At 44.3% G+C, this 12108-nt stretch overlaps 1 protein-coding gene across 7 annotated transcripts in view; it reads right to left on the minus strand.

Moving 5' to 3' along the window:
* Positions 1–689: 689 nt before the first annotated feature.
* The window catches only part of DGKD (diacylglycerol kinase delta), a 63454-nt gene continuing 52035 nt past the window's right edge, over positions 690–12108 (minus strand). For 4 of the 7 annotated variants that reach the window (XM_082767332.1, XM_082767334.1, XM_082767333.1 and 1 more), the window contains 7 exons: positions 9847–9998; positions 8955–9066; positions 8697–8789; positions 8181–8300; positions 7742–7859; positions 6378–6508; positions 693–5233 (listed from right to left, as the gene is read on the minus strand). In XM_082767332.1, the coding sequence (XP_082623458.1) occupies positions 5144–5233; positions 6378–6508; positions 7742–7859; positions 8181–8300; positions 8697–8789; positions 8955–9066; positions 9847–9998 (816 nt within the window). In that variant the 3' untranslated portion in view covers positions 693–5143. Of the gene's footprint in view, positions 5234–6377; positions 6509–7741; positions 7860–8180; positions 8301–8696; positions 8790–8954; positions 9067–9846; positions 9999–12108 lie in introns of those variants that run through there. The other 3 variants (XM_082767329.1, XM_082767330.1, XM_082767335.1) reach the window with 3 other exon arrangements.

The following is a 12108-nucleotide window of genomic DNA, read 5'->3' on the forward strand; positions in this document are numbered from 1 at the left end:
CTAACATTTTAATGATGAATTTTTACCATTTTCATCTTGCTACAGTATATAACATCACTATGATTTCTTATGTTCGTGTCACGTAAACTATTCCCTCCATAAAAAGACAAAAGTATATCCTTCAGTTTAACTGTCCAGTACAAGGTCTTTTACACAGAGAAAATATTCACAACCTTGTTACTTTCCATTTGCTTTTGCAACAGCACTGTGAAACTCTATGACCATCCTCTCAGTTTAAAAGCAACCTGTCTAATGGTTTCTGTCAACATCTTACAAACACATCAATCAGTACAGATGGAAAAGAAAGCCCATCACGAGATACGTGGACTGCTCAGCCAAACACTTCCAAATCCTTCAGCTTCAAGTTTACAGGTGTCGTTTTATGGCAGCCAACTTCCACATTTCATGATAAAATTAATTTCTCCCACATTTTTGTAAATATTTTTTCCCTTGTTCCAGTTACTGCGTACATTATTGCCTGCAATAAATTGAAAGCACAGAGGCTCAAGCAGAGTAGAGCAACAACTGCTCCCCTCTCACCAGGGCACTGCAGCACCACCATCAGGGAGCTGTGGTCACCCCACACAGACTCCAGAGCTCCAGGAGCACACGAGAATTTCGGTTGCTCACTCCTGCCAGCACCAAAGCAGAAGGACTAACTGACAGACAAATGCCACGCTGAGTTTCTGGGAGTGCTTCCCATCCAGCTGCGGGTTTGCAGACAGTGGAACTACAACCAGGACGAGCGGCTGCAGATCCATCATTTCTTAAACACCTCTTCTTTTGTTCGCTGCAGACAGAGCCAATAAAAAATTAACTACATAAAACTACCTCACACCAATTGCATCAACACAAAATTAATCTACAACTACTGCATTTACCATTTCACTTCTCTCTAAGGAACAGCTCTGAACTTCTGATGCAACTCAGGATAAAGCCATTTTATCACAGCACAGATTTTTATTAGCTGGTTCCCACCAAGTGGGCACTGCAGCCTTCTCACACAATGAAATCAGTAACAGAATATTTACTGGAAGCTCAGAAACATGTTTACTTTATATACAAGAAAAACTTATTTACAACAATCAACAGTAAACTATGTACAAAAAAATACAAGAGACATTTCCATGATAATAACTGTATAAATTAACACAATAAATAGGAGGGAAGCAGGTCCCATTCTTAAGGCACAAAACCTTCTTCCCAAGACTGTACAGGGATTCATTTGCTTCCCTATGCTTCTGACAGGATCACAGGAATGGCGCGGAGACCCCTGAGGAACAACAGTTGGTGGACGGTGATACAGACATGCAGTCACTGCTGACAGTTGTAGAAAAACATCATTTTTCATCCTTTTTTTTTTTTCTTTTTTTTTTTACAGTACACACATCTTAAGATACAAAATATTTTGTGTAAACAGTCTTTTTAAATCACATAGATAGTATGCACATTTTTAAATAACACTAAAACAACGAACACAGCTTTCCGTACGATTTGGTGCAGAAACGTTCCCAGGATGGGCACTGAAGGAGCTGGAGGCTCTTGCAGCAGGGCTGGCACCCCCCAGCCACAGCTCTGCTGTGCTGCAAGGCTCCCGCCGTGGGGACACACGCTCTGGGCACTGCAAGATCCCCCCCACAAAACCAGAAGGACTGCATTAGCCTAACAGCCCTCCCTACGGGCAGAGCAGGACATTGCTGATAGCTCCTTCGTGAGCCCAAGCAGCCTCTGGTCTCCACTGCACGCAATCCCACTGACCCAAATCATCCTAACACAGGGCACGCTGTTCCCCAGAACCTGCCATTCAGGGTGGATTTCCAGGGCAGTGCCAGAATGTGAGACAATGTACTGAAAACTCATCCTAGCACGGGGAACCATACGCCCGGCTCACCGCAGACACTGCCCCAGCTCCTTCCAAATCACTGCCAACAGGGAGGGTTGATAAACAGAGGGTGGCACAAAGCTTCCACAAGAATAGCGCTTTTACGAGACTAAACATACACATGATGTGTGCAGTTCTAGCTTCTCTCAAGCTGGTGTTTTACCTGAGACCGCAGGAGAGTCTCTTTTTTTTTTTTGTTTGTTTTTGTTTTTGGCAAAACAGATATGTCTACTGTCTAATCGTCTTTCCCGAATTTCTCTCCCACAGAAAAGTGATCAGATGCTAGAAGAGGAACTCGGAATACCGTAGCCAGAAGCTCAGCCTGACTGCCTGCTTTGCAGATGGCTCTCACTGATTTTTGACACAAATCATCCTAATCTGCTCACAAAATCTCTGCAACCGCAATCTACGTTTTTCCCAGTGAGACGTAGAGCTACAACTTTTTGTTAGATATAAACCTTAATACATATTCAAAGGCACTCAGGTTAAATATGGATCCCATTTTCTAGCTCTTAAAAGAAGGTAGAACTCCTTCCCTGCCTTCAGTAAGAAATAGACAGGAATATACTGGCTATGAACGCTTTGATAAAGTGTGCACCTACACGAAAAGTATTTGAACCTATCAACAGGACAGAATATAAAAGAAAGGAAGATTGGTCTCTGCAGGAATCACCACCCATAGCACATGGCTAATGGCCTTCAGGCCTCTCCAGATATGGCACAAATGAAGGAACAAGCCTGAACGTAACAACTCTTTGGACTCCCGTTACTCTGAGCAGGAAAAGCAGAGAGGAGCTGTTTCTAATGAGGCAAGAATCTATCCCCCAGAAACTACGCCAACAAGGCAAGTGCATACTGTTTATACACCTTAAATCACAAGGTTCCCTGGAGAAACTTCACAGCAACACCAACTCCTTCAGCAGGTAAAGGAGCAAGCACAGATCTCACCCCCTCTCCAGAGCCACAACCTGCCTCGTGCGCCCTGCTGTGCTCTCCCGGGCAGACACACGAACATCCTGACCAGGCGTGCTCCTGGGGACAGGCAGTGGGCTGCACCTCACTGCCACCAGTGAGGAAGGATGCATCCTGGGGCTCTACTTAGTGAAGGTTTCTCCTCATTCTCATGCAGATGCTGCTCAGTGTCCCAACCGCTTTATGTCAACTATTCTTACTCATCCAATGCCTCAGGAATTCAATACATTAACAGGGTTTTGTACTGATAAAGAAAAGATATGGCCAGGGAAGTAACTGGTGATGTATAGACAGAAGAAAAATTCAGAGCAAAACTGAACATATTTCTTGCTCAGTCCACAGTATTTATACCAGAAATTTTGCTAGTTTGATGAAGCATGTTTAGTCTTCTAACTTCTCATGAGCAAACCCTGTCAACTCACTAGGCTGAGAGGAGAAGTGTGGCTGAATGAGTTAAAAACAGATAGGGAGAGTCAGAATAATCCTTGGTGAAACCTTAAAGAATGCAGTGGAGTTTGCCCAGCATGGTATCAGCCCACAACCTTTTGAAACAGACAAGACTTTACATAAAATAGCTTGGTTGATTGTTGTTGTGACTACAGAGTTGAGGTCAGGTTGATAAAATCCTTAGAAACAACAAAGAAAAAGATGTCCTCAGGAAATTATCTTTCATGCCACTGTGTATATAACCATTTCTCTGTCTGCAGCCATAGGCAGACAACTGCCACTGTAATAAAAAAAAAAAAAAAAAAAAAAAAGAAAACCCATACAAAATTACAAAGTAATTAAAAATTCCTGCTGTCTCTCCAGCTTTACAGCACTGAATGTTCCTAAATTCCTTCTGCAGTGATAAACATGGCAATATAATTATGCATGCTGGTCTTCGGGCTTTAACAGTCACCTGACTGGGGTCAGGCAATACAGTGGAAATTTGAAGGCCGTCTAGGAACTCTGATTCAGAGGCACTGATTTTTCCATGCTCCACTGTTGGTGGTACCAAAGGCTATTTACCAACATACTCCAGTTTTCATTATGATGCTTGTCCACTCTGTAACAATTCTCTTTATCTCAGGACTCTTACAGGAGCCCTGATTGACAGGACGATTGCTCTCATGGAGGTACAACCCAGGAGGACTGAGCCACCCTAATCTTTTAGTATCCATCTTGGGGTGAAGGAGCAAGGCAGAGAAAGAAGCAAGGTGGAAAAGCTGCTAGAACCAAGACAGGTCAAAAGATGCAAATACTATGAATAGACTGTAATTTTTGTGACAAATAGTTGTCTGCAACTACAAGCTGAAGAAAAGCAAGAGCTTTGTTTTCTGTGGCCACAACAGTGGGAACAAATGGACAGCAAGCCACTCCTGGCTCTTGCCAGTCATGCTGCTCCCCACGTCAAAGTGGAGCAACTTGTTCCATATCTTACTTCATTACATTACACTTCTTGCATGGCCCAAAAAGCTAGTTAGTGTTCCTCTCCCCTTCACTTGGTCTCCTGAAGATGAAGGCAGCCAGAGCGGATTTCCTGTAATCTTTTGGCTCTTGAGAATTTTGTCTTTAATTAGCGTCAGGAATTTCCAAAAAATAGTTTGTGATGCCTGAAAACTTAAACGTTGTATCACTGTGACTGGCTGAAAGAGGAGAGCCAGGCCCAGGGGAAGACCACGCTGTTTTAACCACATGCATTGTTTGTTGCAAGGCATACGTGAGTGAGAATCACCGGGAGTTCATTGGCAAGGGGAGGGCTACTGGCTTTGAATTTCTGATGCAAATCACATGCAGCTACAGGCTTGTTAAAAATGGGTTAGTAAGACACAAGGACAAGCTCCGTCCCACTGAAATGCTCTAAGATACAGGTATGACATACAGATGAGCAGGAAAGTTTTCAGTTTGAAAAGACTGTCAGATGCTCCTGAACTAAGACTGGCCAATATATCTTTTGCCCTGAATAATTGTACTGTGATGAAGTTATCCAGTAAAGGTAGCTGTGTTGCAATTTTCAGGAGTCCTGCACTATCACTGGAACCAGAACTTCCCACGTTGGAGGACGTGGTTCTTCAAACAGCAAGTGAGTTCTCTTCTGGGAGGCTCTGCCTCAGTGCAGGTAAGGTGCCTCTTGACTGTATGCAGCCGTACCCCACAGGAAAAAAGGTAGCACCATGCTTGGTTGATATGAGCTCTGAACAGCTGCAGTTTGGCTGTTCAGTAGAGACAGTTGTGAGCACATCTGCTCTGTGAGGTGACTGCTGTGCAGTTAGTGGGAATGGTAGACACAGGCTGTGAAAACAGAGGCTAAACCTCGCTGACAGGAGTATTCCGGCTCAGCTCCTTGATCCCGTGTAATATTCTCTTCATGTGGCCCACTTTGGTCACACCCAGGTCCTGGAAAAACAAGAAAAAACCTTACCTTAAGAGAAAGTGGGGGAAAAACACCAGGTCACCAAGCAGTGGTTACAAACTAGTCAGCCAGTTACAGAGAGGAGAAAGCCAACCAAAAAGATTACAAACTTGATGGTTATATATGGAACCCCAAACCACATGTCAAAAAGCAACCAGAGCATGACAGGGTAAGGAACAGTCACAGAGCAGGAACAGAGCAATGGAAAGAAACAACTGCAGACCATTAGCCAGAAATGCAAACTGCTTTGACTGTCAATGCCAAAGCAGGAGAAAAGAAAGTGCACACAGATCTCAAGGACCTAAGCTTGTAGCCAAACACATGCAGGAAGAACCAACCGATCACTGGTCACATCAAAACACACGTGTGAACACTTGAGTGCCATGCAACAAAACACGCTGTAGCTGGATGGCATGCTGAGCAATCAGCTACATAAATCAGAGTAAGACTCAGAACAGAAAGATGGTTAAAATCACAAATGAAGATCCAAGGGCCACTCAATGAATGCTATGCGCTACTTTATGACAAAATATTTGCCTGCTATATGCAAGTCACTATAATGATGACAAAATTATTTTGCACATGCAAAGAAACATCGCTTTCAATTTCTTTTGCAGAGAAAGCATCTCCTGATGAGAAAAGTTGTACAACATGCTTATTATTTCAAAGATTCTCTCAATCTAGCAGTGTCATCAAAGACCATGACCATTTTTTCTTGTAATAAAAAAATATGCAATGATCTATTTAGTCCAGTGACTACAAAGTAAGACCCAAATTTTCCAAATCGCAGCATGTTCTGCAAAGATGGTACAGCAGCTGAGAAGTTGAAAATCCCATTCCATCATCAAAATCAAAGACTCTCAAGAACACTTTCTGTAATCCATGTGGACTTCTCCAGGAAGCTGTGAACAATTAGACAGCTGGTCTCTCAACTAACTGTTCTACCTCCCTGCTACTAAACATCAGGTGACCTGAAATGGTGAGAAAACAAAACAAGGCCACAATGAACCCATTCATCTTGCCAAGGCATTTGGAATGAACAGTGGGCAGACAGTTTCCAAGCACATTCAGCACAGAAGGTCATGCAAATGCAGCTGGGTATTTCTGACGAGCCAATCATGAAAGTACCTTGAGGTCCCTCCGTTCGAGGTGCAGGAGCTCAGAGCCCCGGACGTCATGCCGGATGAAGATATCCTTATACTCACAAAGACTGAGATGCTCAAGCCAGGCCGCAACCTCCTCCGTTCCCCAGAGGTGAACTGTTAGAGATGGAAAAGCAGGAGTGCATTGAGTACCCAGAATCCCAGAAGAGAGTGAGAGGTGAGGACACCATCAGCACTCAGTGCCAGAGAAGGAGGGCAAGCAGTACCACAGCCTCAAACCAAAGAGAGGGCAAGGACTGGTAGCACAACCTCCAGTCTCAAACAAAGGAGGTAGGGCAGAGTAAGATCAGAGGTATTCTCTTAAGCAGAGGCTATAGCTGTAGTAAAGCCAGGAGGAAGCACATGCTTGTTTTGACAGGATTGGATAAACTTTTTAAAGTTTACCCCTGTGTTTATGAGTAAAATCTTGAAATTCCTCTGCTTACAAAACAATAGAGTCATAAAATGTATAAAAAAGAGTCAACCACTCTTAGTTTGCTATTATGTATGAACACTTGTGGTCTGCAAACAAAGTGGCAACCTCTCTACCTAAAATCTGAGGGAGAGAGGAAGGGCTTGGACTTCCACCTTCATGCACAGCCTCTAAATAAGAGAAGAATAAAGTTCCCAAATTCTGGGGTGCAATGGATGAGCACCAGCACATCAGACAGAAGGAGACTGTACCCACAAGTCCATGGCAGAGGACAGGACCCAGGAACCCACAGAACAGATAGCACTTCTGAATTTCAGAAGAAGAAGGTCTTCATAAGCACAATATAAACCAAAAATCAACTAAACCAATTGGAGAGAAAGTGTCTGACAATTTCATGATTCACAGCCAGTTTTTATCTACTAATCAGTAGGATTAAAGGTCAGGGTTGCACCTGTGGTGATGCTGAACCCCTTAGACATGAAACTTGATTAAAGCCTGAAGGTAAATCAATGACAGAAACATCATTAACCATATCACAGAGAATCAGCAGTGAAAAGACGGGAGTTATGCGGACTTGGGCCCCACAGTCATTTTGATACCTAAAATGCCAAAATACTCAAATTCACTGCACTAAGCACCCTCTAAAATGCCCCAGAAAATGGCCAGACGTAGGCAGAGTTCTTCAGAGGGTACCTCCTTTTTCTGCTCAGGAATACCTGCTGAGTACTGGGGGATCATGACTCAGACAGAACAATAAACTACTTTGCCATGTGAAAAAGACATTATACTCAAAGAAAAGGCAGATAAGATGCAAGTGAAACAGAAGAGGGAGAGAACATGAGAGGAAACAGAGAATTGGTAGGGTTGCGACCACACTAGCGTGACAGAGACAGACAATGAATGAGCAGACTTGGTACCCGGCAATCCCATGCTACTATGAGTCTCCTTATTTTTGTTGTTCTTCTCCTTTTTAAACTTGGTCACCAGACGGAATTTGCCACTGCGGCTGCGTTTAGAATAATCCAGCATCTGGTTCTACAGGAACAAAAAGAGAAAATCAGGAAAACATTCATAGGTCCCCCTGCAACAAGTAAAGTCAAACTCAGGTCCGCAGCTCTGTAAAAGAGGAAAAAAAACCTCTAAATTCATTCTGACCAAGACAGAGAAGGAAACAGAGAAAGTTGATCCCATGTCAGTCAAGGGACATTAGCAGGAAATTACTTTCTCTAAGCCTTAGGGAGTCAAGTTTCCTTCTTAATGATCTTTTCTCCTATCACCTCTACGTTCACAGAAAGGCACACAACAAACTAGTGAAAAAGAGAATAGCTAGGGAAATACAGCCTTGGTCCTCCTCACCTCCTCATCACAGGGCTCCATAAGCTGCCACAGCCAAGGGATGTCTGCCAGTTTCCTCAGCTGGAGGTCCATGTCTGCCAGGGCTGCTTGGAGCTGCTCCTTCTGGGGAGGATCTAATTGCTGGATCAGAAACGGAAGCAAAGCAGAGTTAAAAGCCATATGGTGGAACGTATAGTCATGTCTTTTGTCTTGAAATTCCTTGCTAAACAGCGCAGTTCCTCCTTTTAAAAGGAAGCGCACAGCAGTCACCCTGCCCAGACATCACCAAGTCCATAATTTGTAACTCTTCGGAGCTCCAGACTTGGAGCAAACTAGCCTGACTGCTCATCATACTAATGGAACAACACCATCCTAATTCCTGGATGGAATTCATTTGCAAGTCTTTTTCATCCTGGCAGTCATTTTCACTGACTTGTTACAAAGAAGACAAAGACCAGCAAAACGTTGCTCGCCAAGGCCACAGTATGAGATGAGAAAAAGAGAGAGGCTGCTTTACTCCTGCTTTGTGCTTCTTACCAGCGCCATCTTGCCCGCCAGCAGCAGCTCTGTCTCATTATGCAGGGCTTTGACATTATTCACCATCTCTACAACAAGGCTGCAGTTCAGGCCCTGCGGGGGAAGCAATTCATGCGCAAATTAAGCCTGGAAATGCAGAGGTCTGAGCAGTCAAAGGAAGAAGTCTTAGAGAAGCAAGCCCTACTTTTGGTCAATCAGAAAGGGAGACCAAGAGCTATGGAACAAGGACAAAAAGAAGATGCCAAGTGAGTGAAGTACCTCTGTAGACTTGGATTTAGCGTAGACTTTGTCCATAGACTTGGAGCTGGCATTGACAGCATGGGCAAGCTCCTGTTCCATGTCCTGATAGGATTGGGCTATTTCCCGAATGCTAAAGAGAGAATTACAGATTGCATCAGCATGTGCTCAAAGCAGAGATCTTTTCTGACTGGGTATCTCCTTTAATACCCATCTGACTGACAGGAGCAGGGATAAAGCATGGGAGAGGTACAGGCTCTGGCAAAGCAGGGCTATTTTCCCTGCTACAGTGAGCATGCATATGCAAAGCAAGGCAAATTTCACATGCACAACTCCAGATGCATATTCAATTCTGCACACGAGTTGGGATCAGTTTGAAATATGATCCAGACATTTTAATATGACCATAGTGATGTGAAAGGCAGCTGCACACACTGCAGTTTCATTAACACTTCACTGATGAGACTCTGGGCATTTTCCCTCAGAGGCCCAGACCAAGCAGCTGAATGTCCGAGGTAAAGGATGAGCAGATGAGCATAAAGTGACTTCTTACAGAAATCTCTGCTGGGCATCATGGTTACAAGAACCCAGCTTGTCAACTGAGCTCTTAAAGAGGACTTGTGTTTCACTTCTGATAACAATCACTGACATTCAAAGCCATTGGGTTGTTTCAAGTTTAAATGATCTGTGTTTGCTTGTGCAAGTGATACATTTTGTTCAGGATGACCTATGACAGTTTATACAACTTCAGTCCTCATGCAGCCGGGACAGTGCATAATGAGAGAATGTACCCAGTGACATGGACCAGCACTGCCCAGAGAAGAGTGAACAGAGTCTCCAGAAACAGGGTGTCAGACAAGACCTTTGGGCACCAAAGGAGGGCCCTATTCACTAAAAGCAAATTGAGACCCACCTGTGGATCAGAGCACCTGCAGCTTGACCAAATTGGTTGATCTGGGTGGATTCTTCTTCCGACATGATCTCTGGTTGCAGTGAGAAAGAGGAGGGTCGTGACAACTCACATTTCTGTTTGTCCTCCCAGGACTTCAGGGTGCTCTCAAATGCCTAAAACCACAGCAAGCAAACTATAAGATACCTTATGTATCTCCTATAAAAACGAGGCTCTAAGTGCCAGTGACTGTAAAACACTTTGGAGGACCCAGTTGTTCAGCTGCTTGTAACTTTGCTAACTTTAGCTATTTGGGTTGAAATTTTCTATGCCACGTGTTTGCCTTGGTTTAATTTTTACTTAAGCCTTATTTTAGTCAAAATCATTAGGCCACTTCTGAGGACCAGACCAGAAAAATCCACCAATTTCCTAGTAGTGGCAGCCTTTTCTTTGAGTACCTATATTGCCCCTATATCTTGAACCAGAAACCAGAATTTTGACATGTATGCCTAAGGAAGTGCCTTTCGTTATTCAGTAACAACCCATCCGATTCAACAAGCTTTGTGGGAAGGAGGGAGCAGCAGTATAAGTGCACATCTCTTCAAGTGACATCTTGGAGCTGGAAATTAAAAATGTTCAAGACTCCTCCTTATCTGGAAGTAAACTGGGCTTCCCCAGTGATTGGTGTACTAGCAGCCGAACTCTGAGGCAGAACCTGTCCCGCTTGCACTCTTACTGATCCTCTTGCTGCCATCAGCTAGTGCTTCAGAAAAAAAAAAACACATCCAATGCAGAAGGGTCAAAATTGGATATGGTGAGAATGAAAACTGACATGTAGAGCCTCAGGGTAAGGAGAGATGAATTGAGCGCAAGAAATGGGAAGAGAAAAGATTAGATGAGAGAAGGCACTACGGGACGGGAAGGCCAAAACAGGAAGCAGAATTCAGAGAAGAGGAGGATAATGATCAGGGGTGCACAGCATTCACAGGGAAAAAAAATCAGCATCTGGGGAGCCAGAAAATGAAAGGAGATTGAGTGTGATGGGTGGGGGAAAGGGAAATAAAATAGTAGTCATGGATCCTGGTCCTGGGAATTCAAATGAGATGACTACAGAATAGGTAAGGGGCACAGGACTAGAGGGAGAGGAGGTAGATGTCTGGAGAGGAGATCCAGTGTCTACTGGAACACAACTGCCATGGGGACAACCCAACAATCTGAAGACTCTTCATTTCCCTGCACCTGCAAATACCCGTGAAGACCTGTGGTAAAGTACTCCTTTACCCTACTGCTTCTCTTATAGGACAAAAACAAGCTCTGCCAGCTCTGTACAAGCTATCTGCTGATCTCAGCCTTGCTGATGACTCTTCAGTGCTCCAGAGGAGGCCATGAGGGAATCTGAGTTTTTCCATCTTCTGCTTAGGAAACCAAATATCCCAAATTACATTTGAAAAATGTTACCAAAGGTACAGGGTCACCAACTTGAAAAGAGGACCCCACTTCATCTACTGCTTAGGACAGACTGGCTCTGTGAAGGAAAGGGTGTGCAATGATGACCTCAAGGGCAGCAGGAGAATTAGGGTTAAGCCCATGGTCAACATGAGAGCTGAATGCTGCTCTGCAAACTTGCAACTTGCTCCTCAGTGGCAGTTCCATGCAGCAGAACCTGGTTTGCAGGCAGGGAGGAGTGGGGCAGCACAATCACAGCCATGGTCCAACACACTCATGCACAACATGCTCACTAGGGACTTGTGTGTCCTGTCTGCCTTCTGTGCTTCACTCTCCTTTCCCACTGTCCCCACACGAAGGCAGCCCCTCCTTTTCTCTCTCCCACCTTTATAGCAGGAATCCTGTTCCACCTGACTCTGTGCTATCTCATCCCACTCCCCTCCGAGCTCTCAGTGTGACATTACAGAAGCTTTCCATCTCTCCAGGGAAGACTCTGCTTGCTATTCCCTTCTCCTCCTCTCCCCACCATCCACACCGATACCCAGTGTTCTCTCCCAGCTCAAGAGGTCTTGGGTATTTCCCTGTCCTACCATGACGGGAGCTCTGTAGTCCCACTTTTGCTTTCTTTCCACACTATCATACTTGTAACTTCCCACTAGGGAACGTCTCCAATCTGTATCTGGCTGCTTTTCCTTCTTTCCTCTTGGTTGCTGTCTCATTTCTTGTTATTCAGCCCGTGAGTCCTTTGCAGAGGACTTCAGTTTGCTCTGGAAACTGAGTAAAGGCATATTATTCTGGGAATTTTTAAGAGTATCTATCAAACAAACTGTTTATCCACAT

This window comes from Aythya marila, assembly GCF_965140915.1.
Source record: "Aythya marila genome assembly, chromosome: 9".
Lineage (NCBI taxonomy): Eukaryota > Metazoa > Chordata > Aves > Anseriformes > Anatidae > Aythya > Aythya marila.